Below are 22,322 nucleotides of genomic sequence, written 5' to 3' on the forward strand. Positions count from 1 at the left end.
ACTCCACCACCTCAGGAGGAGGAAGAGGACAAGGAGGAGGAAGAGGAGGAAGAAGAGGAGCAGGAGAAACAGGAGGGTGGACAGCAGCAACGGAGGAGGCAGCCACTCAATCGGCGTTCTGCAAGACCACCTCATCAGACTTAGTTTCCAGTGACTTTGAATCCTCTTTCGGTGCTGAGCACGTCACCATCATTCCATCACTTTGTGATTCCATACCACACTCCAGACCTGAAATGTGAGACAGCACCAAATCTACAACATTCCAGAAATAAATGTATCAAAAACCATTAACCACATATATACAACAACAATATTGACTAATCACCCTTGTGCAAACCCTTGCCTCCCCTCTTTACAGTTCCCTTTCCTAATCTAGTGCTCCTACGTAGTGTCTCCTCAGTGGCTGCAGCAGGGCTGGTGGAAGGCTGCTGAGTGTCGGTGCCAGAGACTTCAGATGGCCTTGCAGGACGTCCTCGACCAGCTCTGGGCCTGGAAGGCCCGACTGTACACTGCACCACCTCAGGCTGGGCGATGGCAGTCTGGATGACAGTCAGCGGTAAGTGCAATGGAGGAGTGGCAGGGGTGGGAGCAGGAATGCTGAGAGAGGACAGCAGGTTCCTGCTCCACTGACCCCCGGGGCAGCACCTCAGCATCCCTACCAATCTGCTGGAACACAGATTGCTGGCCATGAGATCCCCGGTGGACTGTGGTGGACCCAGTGATGATGACAGCAGTCAGAGCTTTTGTGGCATCAAGTTGAGACTGCCTGAGAGCAGCCTGACACTCGATGGCAGCAACCATTGACTGCATTACAGCACTAAGATGTTGCGTGGCTTCCGCCTGTGCTGCAATGGATGTTGCCACATGGCCCATGAAATGCGGCATGAGGTCTGGATCCGCACGGTCTCTCAGGGAGTCCACCATCCTCTGCAGAGTGGAAATGATGGGCTCCATGGTGTGCGCAGAGCTCTATGCAATGTTGGAGGTGGACTCTGCCACGCTCCTTACCATTGCCGAGAGGCTCTCAGGGTACGCTTGCCATTGCACCTATCATCTCGGTGTGCATGGCCATCACCCCACTTGTGAACACCTCCCCATTGAGGTCCTCATCTCAGTCCTGTGCAGCAGAACTTGCGCGCGAACTCACCCTCCGGGAAGCTGGCTCACGAGCTACCCTTTCCCCATGGCATTGCTGCAGCCCGCTCGTCCCTGGTACATCACCCAGTACAGACCCTTCTACTAAACTTGCCTCTAAAGATCGCACAGTGCCAGTAGCTGAGGTGGTGCCTGCGGGTGAGAGATGCAGTGATGCAGTGCATTGCTCCTCCTCCTCTTCTCCTTCCTCTCTCTCAGTGGGGGGGCTCAGGGACAGGCTGGTCATCTGGTTGCTGATTATCTGAAAGCATAAAGGCACAACACTCGCGTTAAGGTGAGGGCAGTGGGGCAGGAATGGAGCAAGGAATGCAGACATTCTCAGGAGGTGGAAACTGAGAAAGGTTTGTGGTCTGAGGGGGAAGTGGGATGAGGAGGAGAGGGACTGAAGATACCGTTTTTTTCCCCAACTGGGTCAACATCGCCGATGGCCATGGCGCCCACCACCTGCTGCCCAATGAGTCGCAGCACTCACTCCTCCAGGTCTGAGAGCTGCTGGAGCTGCACATCACCCCCGCCTGTTCTCTGCTGCTCCCTCCTATTGTGGGCCATGTTGGCCTGCAAGAGAAACAAATGTGTTTGAGTCAGAGTACAGCTATGTGTTTAGGAGATATGTCTGCCGTCGTTGAATAGCTGTGATTGTGGGCAAGGTGCGAGATGTGGATGTGAATTTAAGTAGGTGGAGATGCTTGGTGGGTGAGTGGTGGGGGTGTGGTACTTTGTGGTATGTAGGAGCTGTTGAAGCATGTACTCACCTTGACCACCCAGCTGAGGTCATTGAATTTCTTGCGGCACCATGTCAGGCTGCGTTCCACCACACCACTGGCCGAGACCTCCTGGGCCACTTCCCTCCACATTGCCCTGAACACCTAAGGCGATGACCTCCTTCCAGTGGCCGGGAACAGCATTGCCCTCCTTCGCTCCATTCCAGCCATCAATGCCATGTCTGTGAACCACGAGCTCTCTCCCAGGGAGTGGGAACAGCCATCGCCATCAGGGGATTCACTTGCTCACAGGTCACCTCAAAGCCAGCAATGCTGAAAATGAGCATCTGCAAAATGATTCAACCTCCCCTCAAGAGCTGGAAGGAACCAATGTGAAGGATCATTGTTGAAAGCATTGCCCCTGAAATTCATTAGTGCCCCACTGAGGTCATTAGCGCTTGATTTAGTGCCCCACTTCCTTCCTGGGGTGCTAATACACAATTTAGTAGAAGTTCAGAATCCTTAGTGCCTGGCGCTAAATTTTCAAAATTTCAAAAGTTAGCGCCCCAAACGGGGCGATACCCAATTTCACCCCCCAGGACTAAGTGTGGTGCAGAAAGAAATTAAATAACCTCATTCGGTGTGCTCGTATCTCTCAATCTTTCAATTCTGCATGGCACGACCCTGAACCTGACATTTCCAAACTGTTATTTCCTTGTCCATTTCCCATGCTTGCCCATTAGGCTGCAGGAAAGACTTCACTGTACTTCCTTTCTGCTTTTCCTCAAACTAATAAAATCTGCTACCCTTTGCAAATACTTCTATTTCTCAACTAAGTTTGATGCTTTTTCTTGTCATCATGTACACTATGGTCAGTAGGCTAATGCACAATGACGGCTTAAAGCACTTTTGCCAAGGCAGTTATTGAACGCCTTCTACATTGCTTACAGGAGAAGGATATCCATAATAAAAGGGAGACAGGTTACACCCACCACCATGGTCTCCCCGTGTAACCAGGCTCCCTTTTGTTATGCGTCCTTCTGCGCATGTGCCATTCTGCTGGGGGCGGGTTGTTGTTTAGGTCCCGCCTCCCCATACGGGCATATGCACAGAAGGACGCAGGAAACTGCAAATAATCAGTGTTAAATCTTTTTCTTATATTCGATCCTGGGATGTGGCCGTTGCTGGCAAGGCCAGCATTTATTGCCCATCCCTAATTGCCCTCGAGGTGGTGGTGGTGAGCCACCTTCTTGAACCGCTGCAGTCCGTGTGGTGAAGGTACTCCCACAGTGCTGTTAGGGAGGGAGTTCCAGGATTTTGACCCAGCAACGATGAAGAAACGGTGATATACTTCCAAGTCAGGATAGTGTGTGACTTGGAGGGGAACTTGGAGGTGGTGGTGTTCCCATCCGCCTGCTGCCCTTGTTTGTGGAGATGGTTAAATATATTAACAAAACTTCTGTTTGATGTAAATGGGAGTTTCCACTGCTACAAAAATGTGCAACTGTCTAAAACAGTGGCGGGAAAAATATAGCTCACTAATGGATTCAATCCGGCCCGCCATGACATGGTTTCGAGGCCGAATGTTCGCCACACCTGACCCTGCCTCACGTAATATCAAGTGGCGGGTCATTGTCGCCGAGGCAGCAGGGGAGTCATAACCAAAAATACTAAATGTGTCTAGCTCTGATCCATGGAGGAGCCACCAGATTTCTAGTTTCACCACCCAGCCCCCCTCCTCCAATGTGCAAGCTACCTGTGAGCCCTGGTTTAGCAGCTATGGCTGTATATTACACAGATGAGGCCCAGCCATCAAAATGGCTCAGTCCTCTCGCCGAGGACATTGGACAGGCAGCACCATGGCACTGGTCACCCGATGTCCACTCAGAATGAAAATCGACCCCAAGAAGTCCAAGTTCAGCAATCTCATAGCAATGTCAAGCATATCCAAGATCCTAGATCGGCTGCAAGAGAAGTGCTGTATGTATATTCACTTCTTGCTGATGTGGCAGTGGAATTGAGCCTTCTTTGAAAATGAGCATGACTGAATATATGATCTGTGGTGTTTAATGTACTTGGGAAGCCAATCACATTTGGAAATATGCAACTGAACCCTGTATTTATTGAAAATATCAAATCTACTTTATTCAGTTTACTAATGCATCTCAATGGTAAGAGCATTGCGATCATAAAGGTCTGCAAATCAGTGCTGAATTTGATATTTCCAATAAAATCAACCTAAATGTTTCACAAATCCAAGATATTTCAAGAGTTTTCACTGCAGAGGACAATACTAGTTTATGATAAATATTTGGACATCTCCTAGCACATTGCCCGACACAAGATTGTCTTCCACATTACAAGTTGTCTTATCCTCTTCAGCAATGCACATGTTAAAATGAGAAAAATGGTTTCTTCATGCACAATGCATCTCCAGTTTGTACCCATTTTGTCATTGCATGTGAAGAGATTACTGCTTTGCTATCAGATCACATGCCAAATGTCAGTTAAAGCAATTGCGGTGATAAGAGTAGCTCTAACATTATTAAAGATCAGAACAAAACTATTGTAAGAAGAAATTTGCTGTGTGTTTGGAAACAGCAGGGGGGAATTGTAACCTAACGCACCCGATGGGAAACTAATGCAATGAGATCGGCCACTTGTTTTACACCCCGCCCGATTTCACTTTCTATTGAAATCAGTGGATAGTAAAATCAGGGAAGGTGCAAAACGGGCAGTCAATCCAATCCAGTCAGGCGGGTGAGGTTAAAATTACCCCCAGCATATCTGAACTAGGACAACTACTAAAAATGGCCAAAAGGAAAATAAAATAACTATGGAAACAGCGTGAGCAGTTCTGTAGCAACATGAATGCCTAAATGGGAAGCTATGTGCTTTTTAACCTCGTACACTATTTAACTGCAAAATATATCTCAAATTATCATCATCAGCAAGCTGCAATATCACTTATTGGAATATGATTGTTTGAATAAATAAGAGTTTAGCTAAAGAACTACCTGCATTTATTAACTAAAAGACTGAGTTCTACTCAGGCGATCAAACAAACGAACTTTAATGAAACAAACAGGTTTTAACAAGAAACTGCAGGCTCCACGAGGACTGCCGGGGGCGGTCCGGTGGCTGACGTCATGACGTCATCATGTTCTTCCCGCCAGTGGGGGATCACGTGATGAACAGCATGACGTCATCACGTTTTAACCGTGCTATTAAAGTAACCACGCTCTGTACAGTTAAACAGTATAAATAAAGATACAGACACAGGCTGTAGCTAACATGCTGTTAAAGGAATTATATACAAACGATCCGAGTCCTTTGGTGGCTCCACCACATGCGCCCCCCCAGAATTGTCTTTAACAGTAAAAGTGAGACATCGAGGAGGCCTGACAAGTCTGTCCGAGTGACTGCAATAACCTTGCAGAGGAAGCTGATGGATGGTAGTCGAGCTGGCGGGCGGCTGTGGTTGAGCTGGCGCGGCGGGTGTGGTCGAACTGGCGGCCGGCTGTGGTTGATCTGACACGGCGGCTGCGGGTGGTCGGCCACATTTCGGCGGTTGAGCGATGACGACTGGACGGTCCAGGTCCAAGTGAGCCGGCTTCAACCGGTCCACCGAAATGTGATCCGGCTTTCCTCCAATGTTGACTGAAAAGGATTTGTCTCCCGATTCGATGACGCGGAAAGGAGCAGTGTAAGGGGGCTTGAGCGGATCCCGGTGAGCGTCGTGGCGGATAAATACATACTCGGCGCTCTTCAGCTCAGCCGGCACGTGGGAGCTCTGTAGGCCGTGATTTGACGTAGGTACCGGAGCGAAACATCTGGCCGCTTCCTGGTGGCTGACGAGTTGCTGGGAGGCGGACCATGGTTCCGTGGGAGAAGGGAGGAAATCACCTGGAACTCGGAGCGGCTGGCCATAAACTAGTTCCACCGAGGACGATTGCAGGTCTTCTTTGGGCGCCGTACGAAGACCCAAAAGGACCCATGGGAGTCTGTCCACCCATCCCGCACCTTGAAGACTGGCCCGTAGGGCAGCTTTAAGTGACCTGTGGAATCGCTCGCACAGGCCGTTCGGCTGTGGATGATAGGTGGTGGTGCGATGAAGTTTGGTGCCGAGCACGAGCCACAGCATTCCAGAGCTCCGAGGAAAATTGTGGCCCACGATCGGAAGAGATGTCCGCCGGTACCCCGAAACGAGCAACCCAACAGGAGATGAAAGCTCTAGCGACGTCTGCCGAAGTGGTGGAAACCAAAGGAATTGCCTCTGGCCACCTAGTGGTGTGGTCCACCATGGTGAGGAGATGAGTGTAACCATGGGAAGGCGGAAGTGGCCCCACAAGGTCCACATGCACGTGGTCGAAACGACGCTCCGGAACGGCAAACGTAGCCACTGGAGCTTTTACATGACACTGGACCTTGGCCTTCTGGCAGACCACGCAGGTGTTGGCCCAGTCACGGACATCCAGGTGCATACCCTTCCAGACGAATTTCGCCGACATTAGCCGTTGTGAAGCCTTCATACCAGGGTGCGACAACCCGTGTATGGCGTCAAACACTTTCCATCACCATGCGACTGGCACGATAGGTCGGGGAACGCCCATGGAGACGTCGCAAAGGAGCGTGGTGCCTGCGGCCTGGAAACTGACGTCGGCCGCTTGGAAACTAGATGGGACGGTTCTGTATGATTGGACCTCTGGGTCCGAGGCCTGATCCGCAGCCATGAGGGCGTAGTCAATCCCAAGATGAACCGCATGGACCGTCGCATGGGAGAGGCAATCCACTACCAGGCTGTCTTTACCAGACACATGTTGAATGTCCATGGTGAATTCAGAAATAAACGTCAGGTGACGTTGTTGACGAGCTGACCACGGTTCAGTGGTCTTGGCCATGGCGAATGTCAGTGGCTTGTGGTCGACAAAAGCCGTGAAGGGACGTCCCTCTAATAAAAACCGGAAATGGCGGATGGCTAGAAAAAGGGCCAGCAACTCCCGGTCGAAAGTGCTGTATTTTCTTTCATTTCTCCGTAGTTGACGGCTGAAAAACGCCAGCGGTTGCCATGTGCCAGTCACCCACTGCTCCTGCACTGCGCCGATGGCGTAGTCTGACGCGTCGGTGGTAAGGGCGATGGCGGCACCTGGAAGCGGGTGCACCAGCATGGTTGCGTTGGCCAAAGCGCTCTTGGTGTTGACGAACGCCTGGTCCATCTCGGCCGTCCAGCTGATTGGATCTTTACCGGACTTGCCCTTGAGGGCCTCGTACAAAGACTGCATAAGCAGAGCCGCCTTAGGGATGAATCGGTGATAGAAATTGACCATCCCCAGGAACTCTTGCAGGGCCCTGACGGTTTGCGGGCGTGGGAAAGAGGTAACCGCTTCCACCTTAGTCAGTAAAGGGACGGCGCCGTCCGATGTGATGCGGTGTCCCAAAAATTCGATCCGCTGCAGGCCGAACTGGCACTTGGCCGGGTTGATGATTAAACCGTGCTGACTAAGGCGTGTAAAGAGGGTACGCAAATGGCTGATGTGCTCTTCCTTGCTAGCGCTGACGATTAGGATGTTGTCTAGGTAGACGAAGATGAAAGTTAGGTCCCGGAGCACAGAGTCCATCAAGCACTGGAAAGCCTGTGTCGCGTTCTTCAAACCAAACGGCATCCGCAGGAACTCAAAAAGGCCGAACGGGGTGATGACTGCGGTTTTTGGAACGTCTTGCGGGTGCACGGGAACCTGGTGATACCCACGGACGAGGTCGACTTTTGAAAAGATGGACCTTCCCGCCAAATGGGCCGAGAAATCCTGAATATGCGGGATCGGGTACCGATCAGGAGTAGTGGCGTCGTTCAGGCGTCGGTAGTCGCCGCATGGCCGCCAGCCGCCGCCAGGTTTCGGAACAATGTGGAGAGGCAAAGACCAGGCACTATTCAATCAGCGAATAATCCCCAGCTGCTCCATCATGTCGAACTCCGCTTTCGCAGCCGCGAGCTTTCTGGGTTCAAGCCTTCGAGCCAGTGCATAAACCGGGGAGCCAGTAGTGGTGATATGATGCTCAACACCATGCTTCGTGACCGAGGAGGAGAAAGTGGGCCTGGTCAGCTCCGGGAACTCTCCAAGGAGACGAGTGAAGTCATCCGGAGATGGGAACGCGCAGGCGACAGAGCGCGACATGGCATTACCACGTTGGCACGGAATCGAGTGGAAGGTGGCTGCGTTGATCAACTGGCGGTGCCGGACATCGACAAGGAAACCGTTGGCACACAGAAAATCCGCCCCCAGGATGGCCTGCGAGACTTTGGCCGTGACGAACTCCCAGTGGAAGCGCTGACCACCGAAACACACTTGGACCCGCCGCTTTCCGAAAGTTCGAATGGCTGTGCCATTAGCCGCCTCGAGGGAAAGGCAGTGGCCCCCAGCTTGAATATCGAGATTCGACGCAGGTAGGATGCTACACTGCGCCCCGGTGTCGCAAAGGAAACGTCGACCCGATAGGGAGTCGGTGATGAAAAGAAGTTGCCCCAAAGATCCGATGGCCATCGCAGCTGCGGAGCGCCCGTTAGACCCGGTTCTCCTTCGCCAGGAACGCTGCAGGAGCTTTGTTTTTTGTTTGGGCGAAAAGCTGCAGGGAGAGCGGCAGCGTCGTGCTTTCGCGCCAAAGCGGGCATGGTAGGAGCACCAGCCCGCTGCAGGAGCTGGAACCGCGTCTGTGGGGGATGGGCGTCTCGTGGCAGCGTAGCACTGCTGGGGTACTGTGAAAATCTTATCTGCTTCGGCAGCAAGCTCTGCGCAGTCTGTGACCTCGGACGTGGCTAGGGCAGCCTGCACCTGCTCTGGCAGTTGGCAAAGGAATAGCTCCCAGAAGAGGAAGCATTCTGGTTCGGCACCTAAGAGTGTGAGCATTTGGCTCATGAGCTCGGATGGTTTGGAGTCCCCGAGGCCGGGCATAGCGAGAAGCCGACGAGCGCGTTCTGACTTTGAGAGCCCGAAGACTTGTAGCAACCACACCTTTAACGTATCATACTTGCGGTCAATAGGTGGACTACCGAGTAGGCGGACGACCGAGTAGGCTGACGATCCGTGAGGCAGTGGCGCTATCGAGGGCGGAGACCACGTAGTAACAACGGGTCTGATCCGCGACGATGTTCCTGATGGCGAACTGGGCTTCAGCCTGGATGAACCACGCGGCTGGTTGTTGCTCCCAGAACTGTGGCAGTTTCAGTGTCGCGGCGTTCGTTTCCATGCTGAAGATCTTCCGCGAAAACCATTCGTGAAAGTCAGGGTCACCAATGTAGGAACGTGGGTTCCTAACTAAAAGACTGAGTTCTACTCAGGCGATCAAACAAATGAACTTTAATGAAACAAACAGGTTTTAACAAGAAACTGCAGGATAACATCGAATACAGGTCTGCTCCCTTCGGAGGCTTCACGAGGACTGCCGGGGGCAGTCTGGTGGCTGACATCATCACGTTCTTCCCGCCAGTGGGGGAATCACGTGATGAACGGCATGACGTCATCACGTTTTAACCGCGCTGTTAAAGTAACCACGCTCTGTACAGTTAAACAGTATAAATAAAGATACAGACAGAGGCTGTAGCTAACATGCTGTTAAAGGAATTATATACAAACGATCCGAGTCCTTTGGTGGCTCCGCCACAATATAGTATTTTCTTACTTTAAGCAAACCTTTTAAGTTTTCTTTTTTGTTGTGTGTTTTTTTCTCTCTTTAGATCCCTGCACACAACCAAAAGGTGGGCAACTTGCTCCCAGATCTCAGACAGTGCCATTCTACTGTGAGCCGTGGAGCCTGACCCTCCAAATTTACTTCCTTGTGGGGATTTGCTCATTTTCTGTTGACCCTCTCTTTCTTAGTGACAGTCCAGTGGAGATTAAGGACTTGCTGTGTGAGGGACAATGGGGATAGATCCATATCCAACCATTCTTTGGTGCCATTTGTTGAACTGGCATGCTATGCCACCAGTCTCTGTTAATTATTTCTTAGGTTCTTCAGTTTTTTGAAGCAGAAACAGTGTCCACAAAGAGCTACTTGTGCTTCAAAAGACTCGAGCCGCTCCGCCAAAAAGCCACGTAGACTTTCAGTACAAGATATAATGGATCGATTGAGTAATCATTTCATTCATTTAGTAACGGAAGATTTTACACTACATTTTTTGTATTTAAGATAGTATCTGACTACTATTTGAATTTATGTTTATAAATTATTGGGAGGGTAGAGGTGGGAGTGATGCTCAATACTATGAGTTGGCCTGTTTCAAATTTACCAATGTAACACTTTGCTCTCACCAACGTACACAGTCCCTTTAAATTTCCTGCGCAGTATCTCTTCCAGTGGCAGGAGCTGGTGAGCAGCCTGTGCACGACCTCGCGATTGGTGCACGACCATGTGGCTGCACACCTTAGGGGGAACATCAGTGTGCAGCCTTCAATAGATCACCAAAATTTGTTAAGTGGCCCTCCAGCCAAAATAATTGCCCACCCCGGTCTAAAAAAATTAGGAGAATTTATCAGGACATAAATCTCCCCAATTTCCCAGCCACCATCACTCCTTTATGTATGAAATATCAGGGCATTAACAATACTAAATACTCTCAATCTGGCTGGCTGTGGGTGGGAAACAGGTTTCCCATGCAAATCAGGCCCTGCCATTAAATTCGGCAGGGCCAGTGTGAAACCTGTTCTCTCGCGTTTCCCGGCTGCTTCCGAGCCACCCCGCTCCCAACCTGCCTCCTGATTAAAATTCAGGCCAGCATTTCTTGCTGCTATCAATGCTCAGTAATGCCAACAAATAAAAATACTGAGATTTCTTCTGGAAGCAGCTAGCGTATATTACTGATAGCAGCATAACCATATCACCAACAGTCACACGCTAAGAGGCAGCAAGTAAATGCAAGAGAGAAAATCTTTCGATTAGGCAATTTACAGCCTTTTGGACTCAACATTTGAGTTCAACAATTTCAGATCATAACCTCTGCCTCCATTTTTTTCGAACGGCAGCTGTTGATGATTCTGCTGTTCCCAGTTACACTTCCTCTCGACCCATCTTTTGTTTCTTTACTTATCCCATTACCATCCCCTTTTGCCTCGCACCATCATCCCTTTTGTCATTTAATCTCTCCTGCCTTCCACCGTTTCACCTTCCCTTTTGTTTTCTCCCCTCCCCCCCCTTTCTTTGCCTCTGTACTTGCTTAAAACCCGTTACATCTCTAACTTTTTCCAGTTCTGACAAAAGGTCATCGACCTGAAACGTTAACAATGTTTCTCTCTCCACAGATGCTGCCTGACCTGCTGAGTATTTCCAGCATTTTCTCTTTTTATTTAGAGGAAAAGATTGGATTGAGAGAGATGAGACAAAGAAAAAGTTTAAAAAAAAATTAATTTCCAACAATAATTAAAATCTGAAGGAATGAGACCTTCACACTTGTAAAAGTTAATTTTCAGTGTCAGAGAAGTTGTTTGGCAGTAATTAAGATTTATCGGAAATGTTTTTGCCTTTCAACTACCCCTTTCTTTTAAATAGCTAATTCCTTTTAAATGGCTACTGCAGTCTACAAGTTATCGGCAGCAGTGCAGGAAATCCAAAATAACAACAGAAAATGCTGGAAAAACTCAGCAGGTCAGGCAACATCCGTGGAGAGAAATTTGAGTTGACGTTTCGGGCACTTCCGTTCCCCTGAACGAAGGGGTTCAGAGTTTGAACGCGTGCGCAGGAGAGGCTGCGCGTGCGCATCGAACTTGCGTTTTTTTTGCAGGTTTTCCCGGGAGGGTAAGTCTCCAGAAGTTACACATTTAAAAAGCAGGCGTAAGGCCTGCTTTTTACAAGGTAAGTGGTGAATTAATTAAAATTAAAACATTTTTTCCACAGGTTTATTATTTTTAAATACTTTAAAGCAAGGTAAGTTTATTTTTAGCCCCGTTAGAAAATAAAATTATTTTTTTCAAAAATTTAAATTGTTTAAAAGTTATTTCATGTAATTTATAGTTTATTTAAAAAATGTGATGTTTAAAAAAAATTTATTTCAAGATTTAATGATGTTTTAGGGCCCGCAGTATTTATAAGTTTCAAACTTATGAATGGAGCATTCCCTGCTCTGATTGGCTCCCCATGGCCCACGTGATCCCAGGGGACGCATCGAACTAACTGTGCCCCTGGGATACGCAAGCACTGCGCGCCAGCAGCTGGAGCAGGCCCCGGATCAGAATTCCACGGGGGCCCACAGCTCAACGGCCGGTGCGCAAGGTAAGTGCAGATTGGGGGCTTACACCCGCGGGTAGCCCCCGACCCAAATTTCTGGGCCATTATGTCTTTTCACTTGCAATAGAATACCCACCAACTTCTTTCCAACACTTAATTTGCCTTATTGGCAACTGCTTTTGCCTTTGTCACCTCTAGCCTTGACTATTCCAACACACTCCTGGCTGGCCTCCCACGTTCTACTCTACATAAGCCTGAGGCCATCCAAAACTCCGTTGCTCGTGTCCTAACTCACACCAAGTCCCGTTCACTCATCACCCCTGTGGCTCCTGGCTAAGCAACACCTCGACTTTAAAATTCTCATCCTCATTTTCAAATCCATCCATGGCCTGGTCCCTCCCTATCTCTACAATCTCCTCCAGCCCCACAACCGCAGCACCACTCACCCCCCGAGATATCTGCGCTCCTCCAATTCAGGCTTCTTGAACATCCTTGATTTTAATCGCTCAACCATTGGTGGCTGTGCCTTTAGCTGCCTTGGCCCTAAGCTCTGGAACTCCCTCCCTAAACCTCTTAGCCTCTCTATCCTCCTTTAAAACGCTCCTTAAAACCTACTCTTTGACCAAGCTTTTGGTCATCAGCCCCAATTTCTCCTTATGTGGCTCAGTGTCAAATTTTGTTTTATAACACTCCTGTGAAGCGCCTTAGGATGTTTTACTATGTTAAAGACACTATATAAATACAAGTTGTTGTTGTTGTTGCTTCATATAGGCTAGGTACTTTCATTCAATTACTCATTGATGGTATGATTAATCAATGATTGTGGCCAACTTACTTTTTTCCCCTTAAGGGTGACACTTGCCTGGCACTGCATTTAGACTGGCCTCTCACAAAATAGGTCCCATTTATGCTTTAATTTTTGTTTTCATTACTCTTCACCCCACCCACTCAAATTTTACCTTATTTTTTGCTTGAGCTAGTTTGAGTGATCCACACCACCCTGTCATTTTAGTATTGTTTCCCCTTTAAGAGAAGGCACTTAATGGGCCAGATTCTCAGTGTGCCATGAGGCGGGCTTTTAGGCGTGTGGGGGGCAAAAATCCCGAATTTGGGGGTCCCGACACCATCCCGCCCAAAACCCGCCTCCACGTAAGTTTCAAAGGAGGCGGGCACCCGCCCCGCACTGGGACCCGCCGACCCGAGGCAGGAAGGGATTAGTGCCAATTAACTGCCTGTCGTGATGTTGGTGTTCAGGTGAGTGATGGGTGCATGAGTGCAAAGTTAAGTGTGTTTGGTGTGTTTAAAGAAGTTTAAATTACCTGTACTTACCTTTTCAGCCTTTCTTCCTCTAGGCGTCGGGAGTCCATCACTCAGCCGGCACTGAAAGCTGAATGGCTGCGATCTATCAAAAGTGACAGCCTTCAGCTTTCAGTGCCGGTGAGAGTTCTAACTGAGTCTGCGTAGAAGGACTCAAGTTAGAAGTCAGACTGTCAGTGTTTGACAGCTTCAAACAGCTGTGAAACACTGATATTTCATCTGTCAACACCTCTTGACAGATGAAATTTCAGTCTGCGACGTCACCTGTTGCCGGGTGGCCCTTAATTGGCCTGCTGAGCCCACTGGGCGGGCTCAACAAGGTCAATCAAGGGAAAATCGTGTGGATTGGCCGGACGTCAATGGAGGCGGGACTAAAACCCAAAAGTTGTAGTCCCGCCTCCTTAATGAAAATCCAGCCCAATGTGTCCAGTTGGACTTTGCCCAATGCCACAGTCCCCCCGCAACCTAACTAACTAAAATCGCACCATTTAATGTTATTGTTGAATTTTCACTCATTTTAACCATTTGTTTTAATTTTGATATTTTAGCTATTTTTCTCATTTGTTTTGGTCAAAAATATTTCAGGTGATCAACTCCTTCTGATATTTTAGTGATGTTACCTTTTTAAAGGGAGGCATTTGTTATAGCCTGGTATAGTAGAATTTAACCCAATCCTACAATTTCCACCACACTGGCTTAAAATAGAATCTATTTAGGTTATGCACATATTTACTGTTTCCAGTTCTTGTATGCATTACCACATTAAAATCTACCTGGCATTTCTCAGCCCATCTGCTTAATTGGCTTAAAGCCCACTTAATACGATAGATTTTCTTTCAGCTCATGACCTGTCCACTTTGTGTAGTCAGCAGGGGACTCAGGCAAGACCTCTGTGGAATTACCACTGGTAATTGCCTCGCATGCAATGTATTACCCATTTATCACCATCCTCCAGCTTTGGTTAGAAAGTCAAGTTTCAATTAATGTGGATAGCCTATAATCTATTCCACATGTCTTAACCTTCTTTAACAGTCTCAGTAAGAACTTTGTGAAATGCTTTCTAAAAAAAATTCAAATAAGCTTTGGGGCCAATTTCGTGGTCTCATTGTAGTACAGGCAAGATCACTGGACATTTGTATGACACACAAGTAATATGCACAGCTTGCAAGGCTAGCTTACCATAGTAAATTCAATACACTATCTGCGCATATTGCCTGATGCACAAGGAATACACTGAAGGCACATGGAGTGATATCCGGTATGTCAGCAGCTCTCAAAGGGCATTTGCTTGCAATTAAAAGTAACTAGCACACTTTCCAATTGAAAGATTTCCTGGCAGCACTTGATGATGACAACAACGAGGGAGAGGGAGTTGCTAATTTAGAGGACGCAGCTCTGGAAATGCTGCCGAGGGTAGGTAGCTATCCAATCAAAAGCCAGATTTAAAATGCCTGGGGGAAAGTGATGGACCGAGTTAATGCAGTCTTCCATTTTATGGGTTCCGATGTGCAAGATATTTTCTGGACTCATGAAGATTGACTGAATAACAGTACTGACACTTTATCTATTTTTAGTACACGTTCTTGCGATGAATACCAACAAGAGTTCACCCTCACTTTGGTGCTACTTCAGAGGCAGCATGCAAACCACTCAGGCAACCTTGCAGCTATTTGTCACATGCACATGTTGCTGCACAGCCCACTTTGTTGTTGTCCCAGAAAAATGTCTCCAATATTGTACAAAGTCTAAAATTAGAACCTCCAGACTGCCAGCACAAGCTACTCACACGCTGCATGATCGTGGGCTCACACGAGGTGGTATACAGTATTATATGTGAGCACAACACACACACACACACAGCTTTCTCTTCTGAAACCATGCTGATTCTCGCCTTCATCAAAGTCTTGAACACATACCCAACAATCAAGGAAAGGCTCAAAAGGTCTGTAATTTCCCATTCATCCCCTGCCAGGGTGGGGGGTCACATTTGCTACATTCCAATCCATTGTGGTGTTGACCGATTGCAATGAGCTTTGAAAGATAATGCTGAGGGGATTTGCAATCTCCTTAGCCAATTCCACCAGCAGATCATGAGTGGGGTTGCAGAAAGCTGGTGACTTTGTGATGAATCAAGGTCAAGATGACTTTAGTTTTATTCGCATCAGCCTGTTGCTAATAATGGATTGTGGAATTTCAAACTTAATCCGAAATGTTAAAATTTCTTAACTGGATTCTGTTTAGTAGGGAAATAAAGATACTCTAGCTTCATATCAAGTTGCATGCAACATTCATCTGTGCAAACTTACTCCATGGATGATTGTGAAAATGTGCAAAGATAGTGGATCGTTAGATCTACAAAAGCTCATTTCAAATTTGCAGCTGTCTTGTTACACGACTGAATGCTGAATCTTACAGGACTGATGACTGTACTATGAAGGAAGAACTGTTCAGCATCGGGTTGCTGAAAGATTACAACAGGGAGTGTGGATAATAAGGAAATCCTGACAGCTAATCTAAAAGCCAAGGTAAAAACAGAAACTCACTGTCATTGCTATAGATAGGGCATCAGCTATGTTAGGATCAACAAGCAGGATTTTGTAAAGCTGTCTAATTCTTTCCCAAATTCTGGACATCTCATTAATCATCAGAAGCCTTTAAAGTCAAAGCAGCTGAATTTGAAGCACGTCATGAAGATTATTTTGGAAATTGTGAACTACATTGAATCTATACATTTAATCAAAAGCAAATAAAAAAGCTTAGAGTTCTTCAATGACCAAAATCTCTCTTCAGATCATGTGGTTCACTGTCTTTCTACAAGAAAAGTGATTGCTCATTTTTTGAATTGCTTTCCCAGGTAAAGTTTTCATGGAAGAATTTGCAAAATGTTCCCTGAATTGATAAGAGCCACAGTCCCCATCCTCACTAACCTACACTGGCTGCCGGTTCCCTAACCGAACACTGTTAAAATCCTTGTTCTCGTCTATAAATCCCTCCATGGCTTTGCTTCATTCTACCTTGGCAAACAGTCAACCCTATATATCCTCCCAAACGCTCCGTTCTTTGGACACCGGTCATCATCTCTGTCTTACCATTGTTGGCAGATTGCTAACCAACATCACCCCCACCCACTCTTCCTTTTTAATTAGATGAACAAACTAAAAATCTACCTTCCTCAACAGGATTGGGAGATTTGAGATTTAAAAATCGACTGGTTTGTTCAATTTGGCATAGTTTCTTCAAATTTATTCACAACTGTTGGCGCTGTGACTGGCTCCACCCTCTTTTTACTTAACTAGGCAGCGTGGTTCGAATTCCTTTTTTATCCCTAGTTATTGAGAATTTACGATCAGATTTTCAGTTGTTTGAATATTTACTAAGTAAAGATTTTGCTCAGGTGCATTACTGAGTGTAAAGACATTTTTTTTTTTTGATTTCAAAAGACCTGCATTTATATAGCACCTTTCACGACCACCTGACGTCTCAAAGCGCTTCACAGCCAATGAAGTACTTTTTGAAGTGTAGTCACTGTTGTAATGTAAGAAACGCGGCAGCAATTTGCACACAGCAAGCTCCCACAAACGGCAATGTGATAATGACCAGATAATCTTTTAGTGATGTTGATCGAGAGATAAATATTGGCCAGGACACCGGTGATGACTCCCCTGCCCGTCTTCGAAATAGTGCCATGGGATCTTCACGTCCACCTGAGAGTGTAGACGGGGCCTCGGTTTAACATCTCATCTGAAAGACGGGACCTCCGACAGTGCAGTACCCCCTCAGTACTGCACTGCAGTGTCAGCCTAGATTTGTGTGCTCAAGTCTCTGGAGCTGGACTTGAACCCACAAAGCTTCTGACTCAGAGGCAAGGGTGCTACCAACTGAGCCACAACTGACACAGTAAACATTCACAAACTGTTTCACTAGTTTATAAAATCCACTTTAGAATCTTTATAGTTTTGTTTTATGTTGATGATTTACTTGTGTCCACAGATACTAGAGGAATATCTTTAAGCGGAAGCGGGAGAAGCAGGCCCGGGCCGTGGAGCCGGCGACGGTGAGGTGGAGGCCGCGGCGACCGGAGGATGTGTTCGGCGAGTCGGGCGGAGGCATCGAGCAGCAGCAGCAGCCACGACGACTCGCAGTCCGACTGGGAGGAGGGGAGCCGGGAATGGTGGCCAGAGGGTGAGCGGGAGAAGCAGGCCACCACACGTGGAGCCGAGCCGGCAACAGTGAGGAGGAGGCCGCGGTGACGAGGAGGACGGAGCGGCTGAGGGACATCGTGCTCCCACTGCCACTGGATGCCAAAGAATTGACTTTCTGAACACGGCGCTGTAAAAATAGCTGACGTGTCCCTACGGGGAGTAAGCATTCCATTGTACTAGTACATATGGCAAATAAAATAAAAATTGAATTGAAGTGTTATGCCTTTATTTACAGCATGGTCGCAACCTGGAGTAAAGCTTAACCTCTCAAAGGCCCAATTTGAATCCAGTGTCCTTTCTCAGCCACAATATTACTGCAAAGGCGACACGCTCACCCTAGACTGTGTGGAAGCTATATCTGCACTGGAAATTAAAGGCTTATTCCATACCTTTCCCTACCTCACTTCACTCAGAACTGAGAAAAGGATGTCCAAAGTGGGGGGGGTGGAGATGGCGAGGGAGCCATGGTATCAAAATTATCAAGTAGCCTACTAGCAAGGCTGTCTGAGATCTCACAAAATGAACTGTGTAAGACATGGAGACAGTGCCACTTGCATGTTCAAGACACTTTGTTGAGTACTGTAAATTCAATTTAATCAGTTAAATACCATAAAACATCAAATGAGACATCAGAATATTGCATGAGCAGTAGATGCTAACTCAATTAATAATTTAAAATCTGAGATTAAAGATTTTTGCTAGACAAGGGTACAAAGGGATAAAGGATATGGATCCAAGGCAGGTGGCTGGAGTTAGGATCATCCGTGATCTTACTGAATGGCAGAACAGGCTCCAGTGGTTGAATGGCCTACTCCTGTTCCTATGCTGACCAGAATCAGGGAAACGCCAGAGGAGACTGATAAACCCATGACAGGCAAAATTAAAGACCTGGCAGAGCAGGAAATATTAACTATACATGATATTGCTGATAATTTTTAAAAGGAGGTCCAAGAAGGGTTAAATAAATGAAGTAAAAGTATTAATCATGCATTGGACCGAACTGTAAAAGAAATGGTCTCAGGTTTAACATGGAAAATGCTCTATATAGCTTATTAAACAGCAAGATTCCTCCAGGAGAGACTGAATAGAATAAGTTGCCCATGATTGTCAAAAGAGCCTCAATGTCCAAGGAGCAAGACGAAAGTTTTCCAATGAGGATTTTGAATTAGTCATTCCTAACAAATTAGCTGCACCACAAGCAGAGCTATCATCCAAGCACCTTGCAACACAGGAAGTGAACAAACAATTCTCTTCGCACAGAAACAGGCCATTTGGCATAACTGGTCTATGCCAGTGTTTGTGCTCCACAAGACCATCTCACCCTATCAGCAATATGTTTCTATTCCTTTCTCCCTCATGTGTTTATCTGGCACCCCCTTAAATGCATCTCTGTTATTTGTATGTTCGTATCACCTCAACTACTCCTGTGGTAGAGAGTTCCAGTCTAGTCACTCTCTGGGTAAAGAAGTTTCTCCTGAATTCTCTGTTGGATTTACTAGCGACCATCTTGTATTTGTGGCCAGTTTAGTAACCCTCCTAATACAGGCTTGGATCGTATACTTTGCCGAAAGAGCAACACTACACTGCCAGAGTTTTCGTAATAATGTAATGCAGTTACAGCTGTAATAACAGGATTAGAAACTCTTAAAACACAATTAATATTTCTCCATTAAAATATTTTAGACAACTCGCGAAACTGTTAGCAACTAAATAAATGGCGGTAGAGTTTCCACTTTGCGCTAGTTTTGAGAAGTTTTTTTTGTCCTCAAATTTCCAGTTAACTTCATATCACCAACCGCAAAAATCTACCATGAACCAATGCAATCGGGCAGCATTTTGGAACGCAATTTAAAAAAAATAAAATTTTTGCTTTAAAAATATTCCGATATATTGAAGAGTGGTAACTTGGTGCAGTTTGATTTATACAGCTGAAAATGGATTTACGACAAAAAATAATCATTTTTAATCAGAGTGTCTAGTCCAGAATGTGAGTAACCTGATTTTAAATAACTGAAAATGACTTTAAAAAACTATACAGAACCATTTGCTAGTTATATTGGTGTAGTGTTCAGTTTTGGTAAATTAAAAAAAATTATATTCAATAGCTTTTAAATTGTCCCCATTAGTGTCCTTGCACCCAAAAGAACCAGCTTAATTTTAAGCGCCACCCCGAAGACCTGCAACCGGGCGCAATTAGCGGAAACTCGCAATGGTGATTAATTCAATCTGGGGATGTGGCCAATTTTGTGGGCGGGGCCAGCTTCTAGCGTGATGTTTTTTAAAACTAGCACAAACTCGATTTGTGCTTTCTGTGATCTTTCGCGCTGGTTTGGCCGATTTCAGGCGAATTGCGCTAAAAAAAGTGCAACTCCAGGCCATGTAATATTCATCAGGAGGGCCTTGCCATATGGATGTGGATAATCAATTAAATAGGTGGTACTGGATTGGATATTTCAGGGAAACTAGAAAAAAGTATTTTATTAGAAAGTAATAAAATTAAAAATAGGAAAGATATTCAATATGATTCAGAGCAAGTCATCTGACAAACAACTTATAATGGTAAAAAAAGTTACAATTGTGGGGTGGAGGAATATAAAGGGAAACTGCAACAGAAGATATCTCAAAGGAACATTAATCATGTACTCTTAAACTGAGCTACCCCATTATATTGCCGTATAGAAGAACTCACGAAGGGGAGACAGGGAAAAAGGGTGCTTGAATAAATAAAAAATATGAGTTCACATATTTCAGTTATTTACCTTTGCTTTAAAAAAAATTACATGTTTAGGATTTATGTTTTCTTCCTAAAAAGGGGAAAGTAATCAGTGCTGGAGAATGGAACATTTCCCTTCACTTCCTTCACCAGTGTCAACAGTAAGTACTCCCAGGTAAGGCATACCACAGGCAAAATATTAAGTTCCTTCCACTCAACTTCAACATGCCTTAAATCATGATTTCAGAGCACCTTCTACTGCAAATGTGTATTTTTTTCCATTTCTTACACGAGCTATTCTATGATCTCTCTGTATAAGATTGCCAATTTAACATAGATCAGTGCTGAATTGCAAGCAGTTTTATGCTGTGCCCTTTCACTAAGAATTATAGAATTATCTGCCCCAAACTCATTTCGTGTGGGACAATTAAAAAGACATAGAAGCAACTTCATCCCATCAGTCTGATCTGAATTTGAGCCCAGGTCCTGGAGGTTAAGAGGACAGCATGCTAATCTGCAATGCCATCAATCTTTTAAAAAAAAAATGAAAGGTTCAATTTTGAAGTGATCACCAAAGTAAATCTTTTCAATTATAAAATGAATTTTATATTAATAGATTTTCCTCCAAGAGCGTATATACAAGTAGAAAGGAAGCATCATATTCCTCTTCTGCAGGCTGGGATGAAATACATCAAAATCCACTTTACGAATTCTGTCCAAATAGTCATCAAGAACAACCTATAAGCAAACAAGTTCAATAAGTGTTAAAAACACACACACAAATTTTAAGAAGTCAAATGAAGAATGGAAATAAAGCTTAGAAATACCTTACCGTTTGCAAAAATGCTGGGCAGGCCTTTAAAGGGACATTTTTACAGAATGATCTGGCCTAGAAACAATAAAATTAGTAGAGATTTATATTTAATCTGTTAGTAATAGCAATTATGGTACATTTCAAAACAGTGAGAGTTAATGAAGCAGGTAAGTGAGAAAAGGATAAAAAGAGCAGGAGAAAATAGATAAAAAGAGCAAGAAAGAAACTGTATGACAGTCAAGCATAATGAGTGGGGACATATTGGAGAGGGGAGACAAAGGTCAGGTGACGAGAGTGTCTCAGAGCTAGAGATGAGGAGAAAATATGAGGGACATAGGAAGAGTAAAAAAGAGTTAAAAGAAGTAATTCTAATACTGAAGGTAAAAAATACATACATGTTCAAGGTGAACATGCGCCTGACTTGCTATATCAAATACCGCATCCCTCACGTTTTTTTCCCGACTTCCTCGAATAAAATCTTCTTGTGATACACCATGCTAAAAGGACAAAAAAAAGTAAGCAAACTTCAGCTAATCCAATTCACTGCAAATGAAATCAGACTAGGACAGTACAGAAAAGTAGTAGTCATTGACTAATATCACACAGTACCACATTACACAGAGTGGCAACACTTTGTTACTCACAGGAAAGAGCTGTATTAAACATCCTCTCTATATTATGAATTACAGCACAATGTACCAAATCTCATTTTTAGATTCAAAATGCTAGTGTTGCAGATATAAAATAAATGTACTCTAGATCACCCTAGAGGGCAAGGACAACCTCAGACGCTTCTTCTCCATGACGAACTGCCTCCTCAAACCCCTTTTCCTGCCTCCTCCACCCATGCCTCCAATATCAAATGCAAGGAACGCATGAGAACTTTTTGTCTCCAAAATAAAGACCAGCTGCTTCCTCTCCCCCCTCCATCCCAAATCCCAACCATTCCAGTCCCAACTGCTCATCACTTTCTAGTTTCTGCCCCATCTTCCCCCTTGCCCTCTCCAAACTCATCTCATCTCCTGCTCCCCAAATCCCCATCCCACTCAATTCCTGATTATTCAATTACTGGCTTCCAGCCCCCATGCTGGCTGACATGGGTTAACAATTCCCTTCTACAGGCACCACCCCACTCTCCATCAAAACCAGCTGTTATCCCTTTACTCAAAATAGGCAGCCTTCGACCCATCCGTCCTCAAATGTCCTAT

The 22,322-nt window shown here is 45.9% G+C and overlaps 1 protein-coding gene across 2 annotated transcripts in view; it reads right to left on the reverse strand.

Moving 5' to 3' along the window:
* Positions 1-18,164: 18,164 nt before the first annotated feature.
* The window catches only part of ndufaf6 (NADH:ubiquinone oxidoreductase complex assembly factor 6), a 31,064-nt gene continuing 26,906 nt past the window's right edge, over positions 18,165-22,322 (reverse strand). For both annotated transcript variants that reach the window (XM_085992621.1, XM_085992619.1), the window contains 3 exons: positions 21,510-21,611; positions 21,133-21,189; positions 18,165-21,038 (listed from right to left, as the gene is read on the reverse strand). In XM_085992621.1, the coding sequence (XP_085848747.1) occupies positions 20,910-21,038; positions 21,133-21,189; positions 21,510-21,611 (288 nt within the window). In that variant the 3' untranslated portion in view covers positions 18,165-20,909. The remainder of the gene's footprint in view (positions 21,039-21,132; positions 21,190-21,509; positions 21,612-22,322) is intronic.

The sequence above is a fragment of the Somniosus microcephalus genome, chromosome 7 (genome assembly GCF_052327205.1).
Source record: "Somniosus microcephalus isolate GS21.2 chromosome 7, FLI_Smic_1.0, whole genome shotgun sequence".
Taxonomy (NCBI): Eukaryota; Metazoa; Chordata; class Chondrichthyes; order Squaliformes; family Somniosidae; genus Somniosus; species Somniosus microcephalus.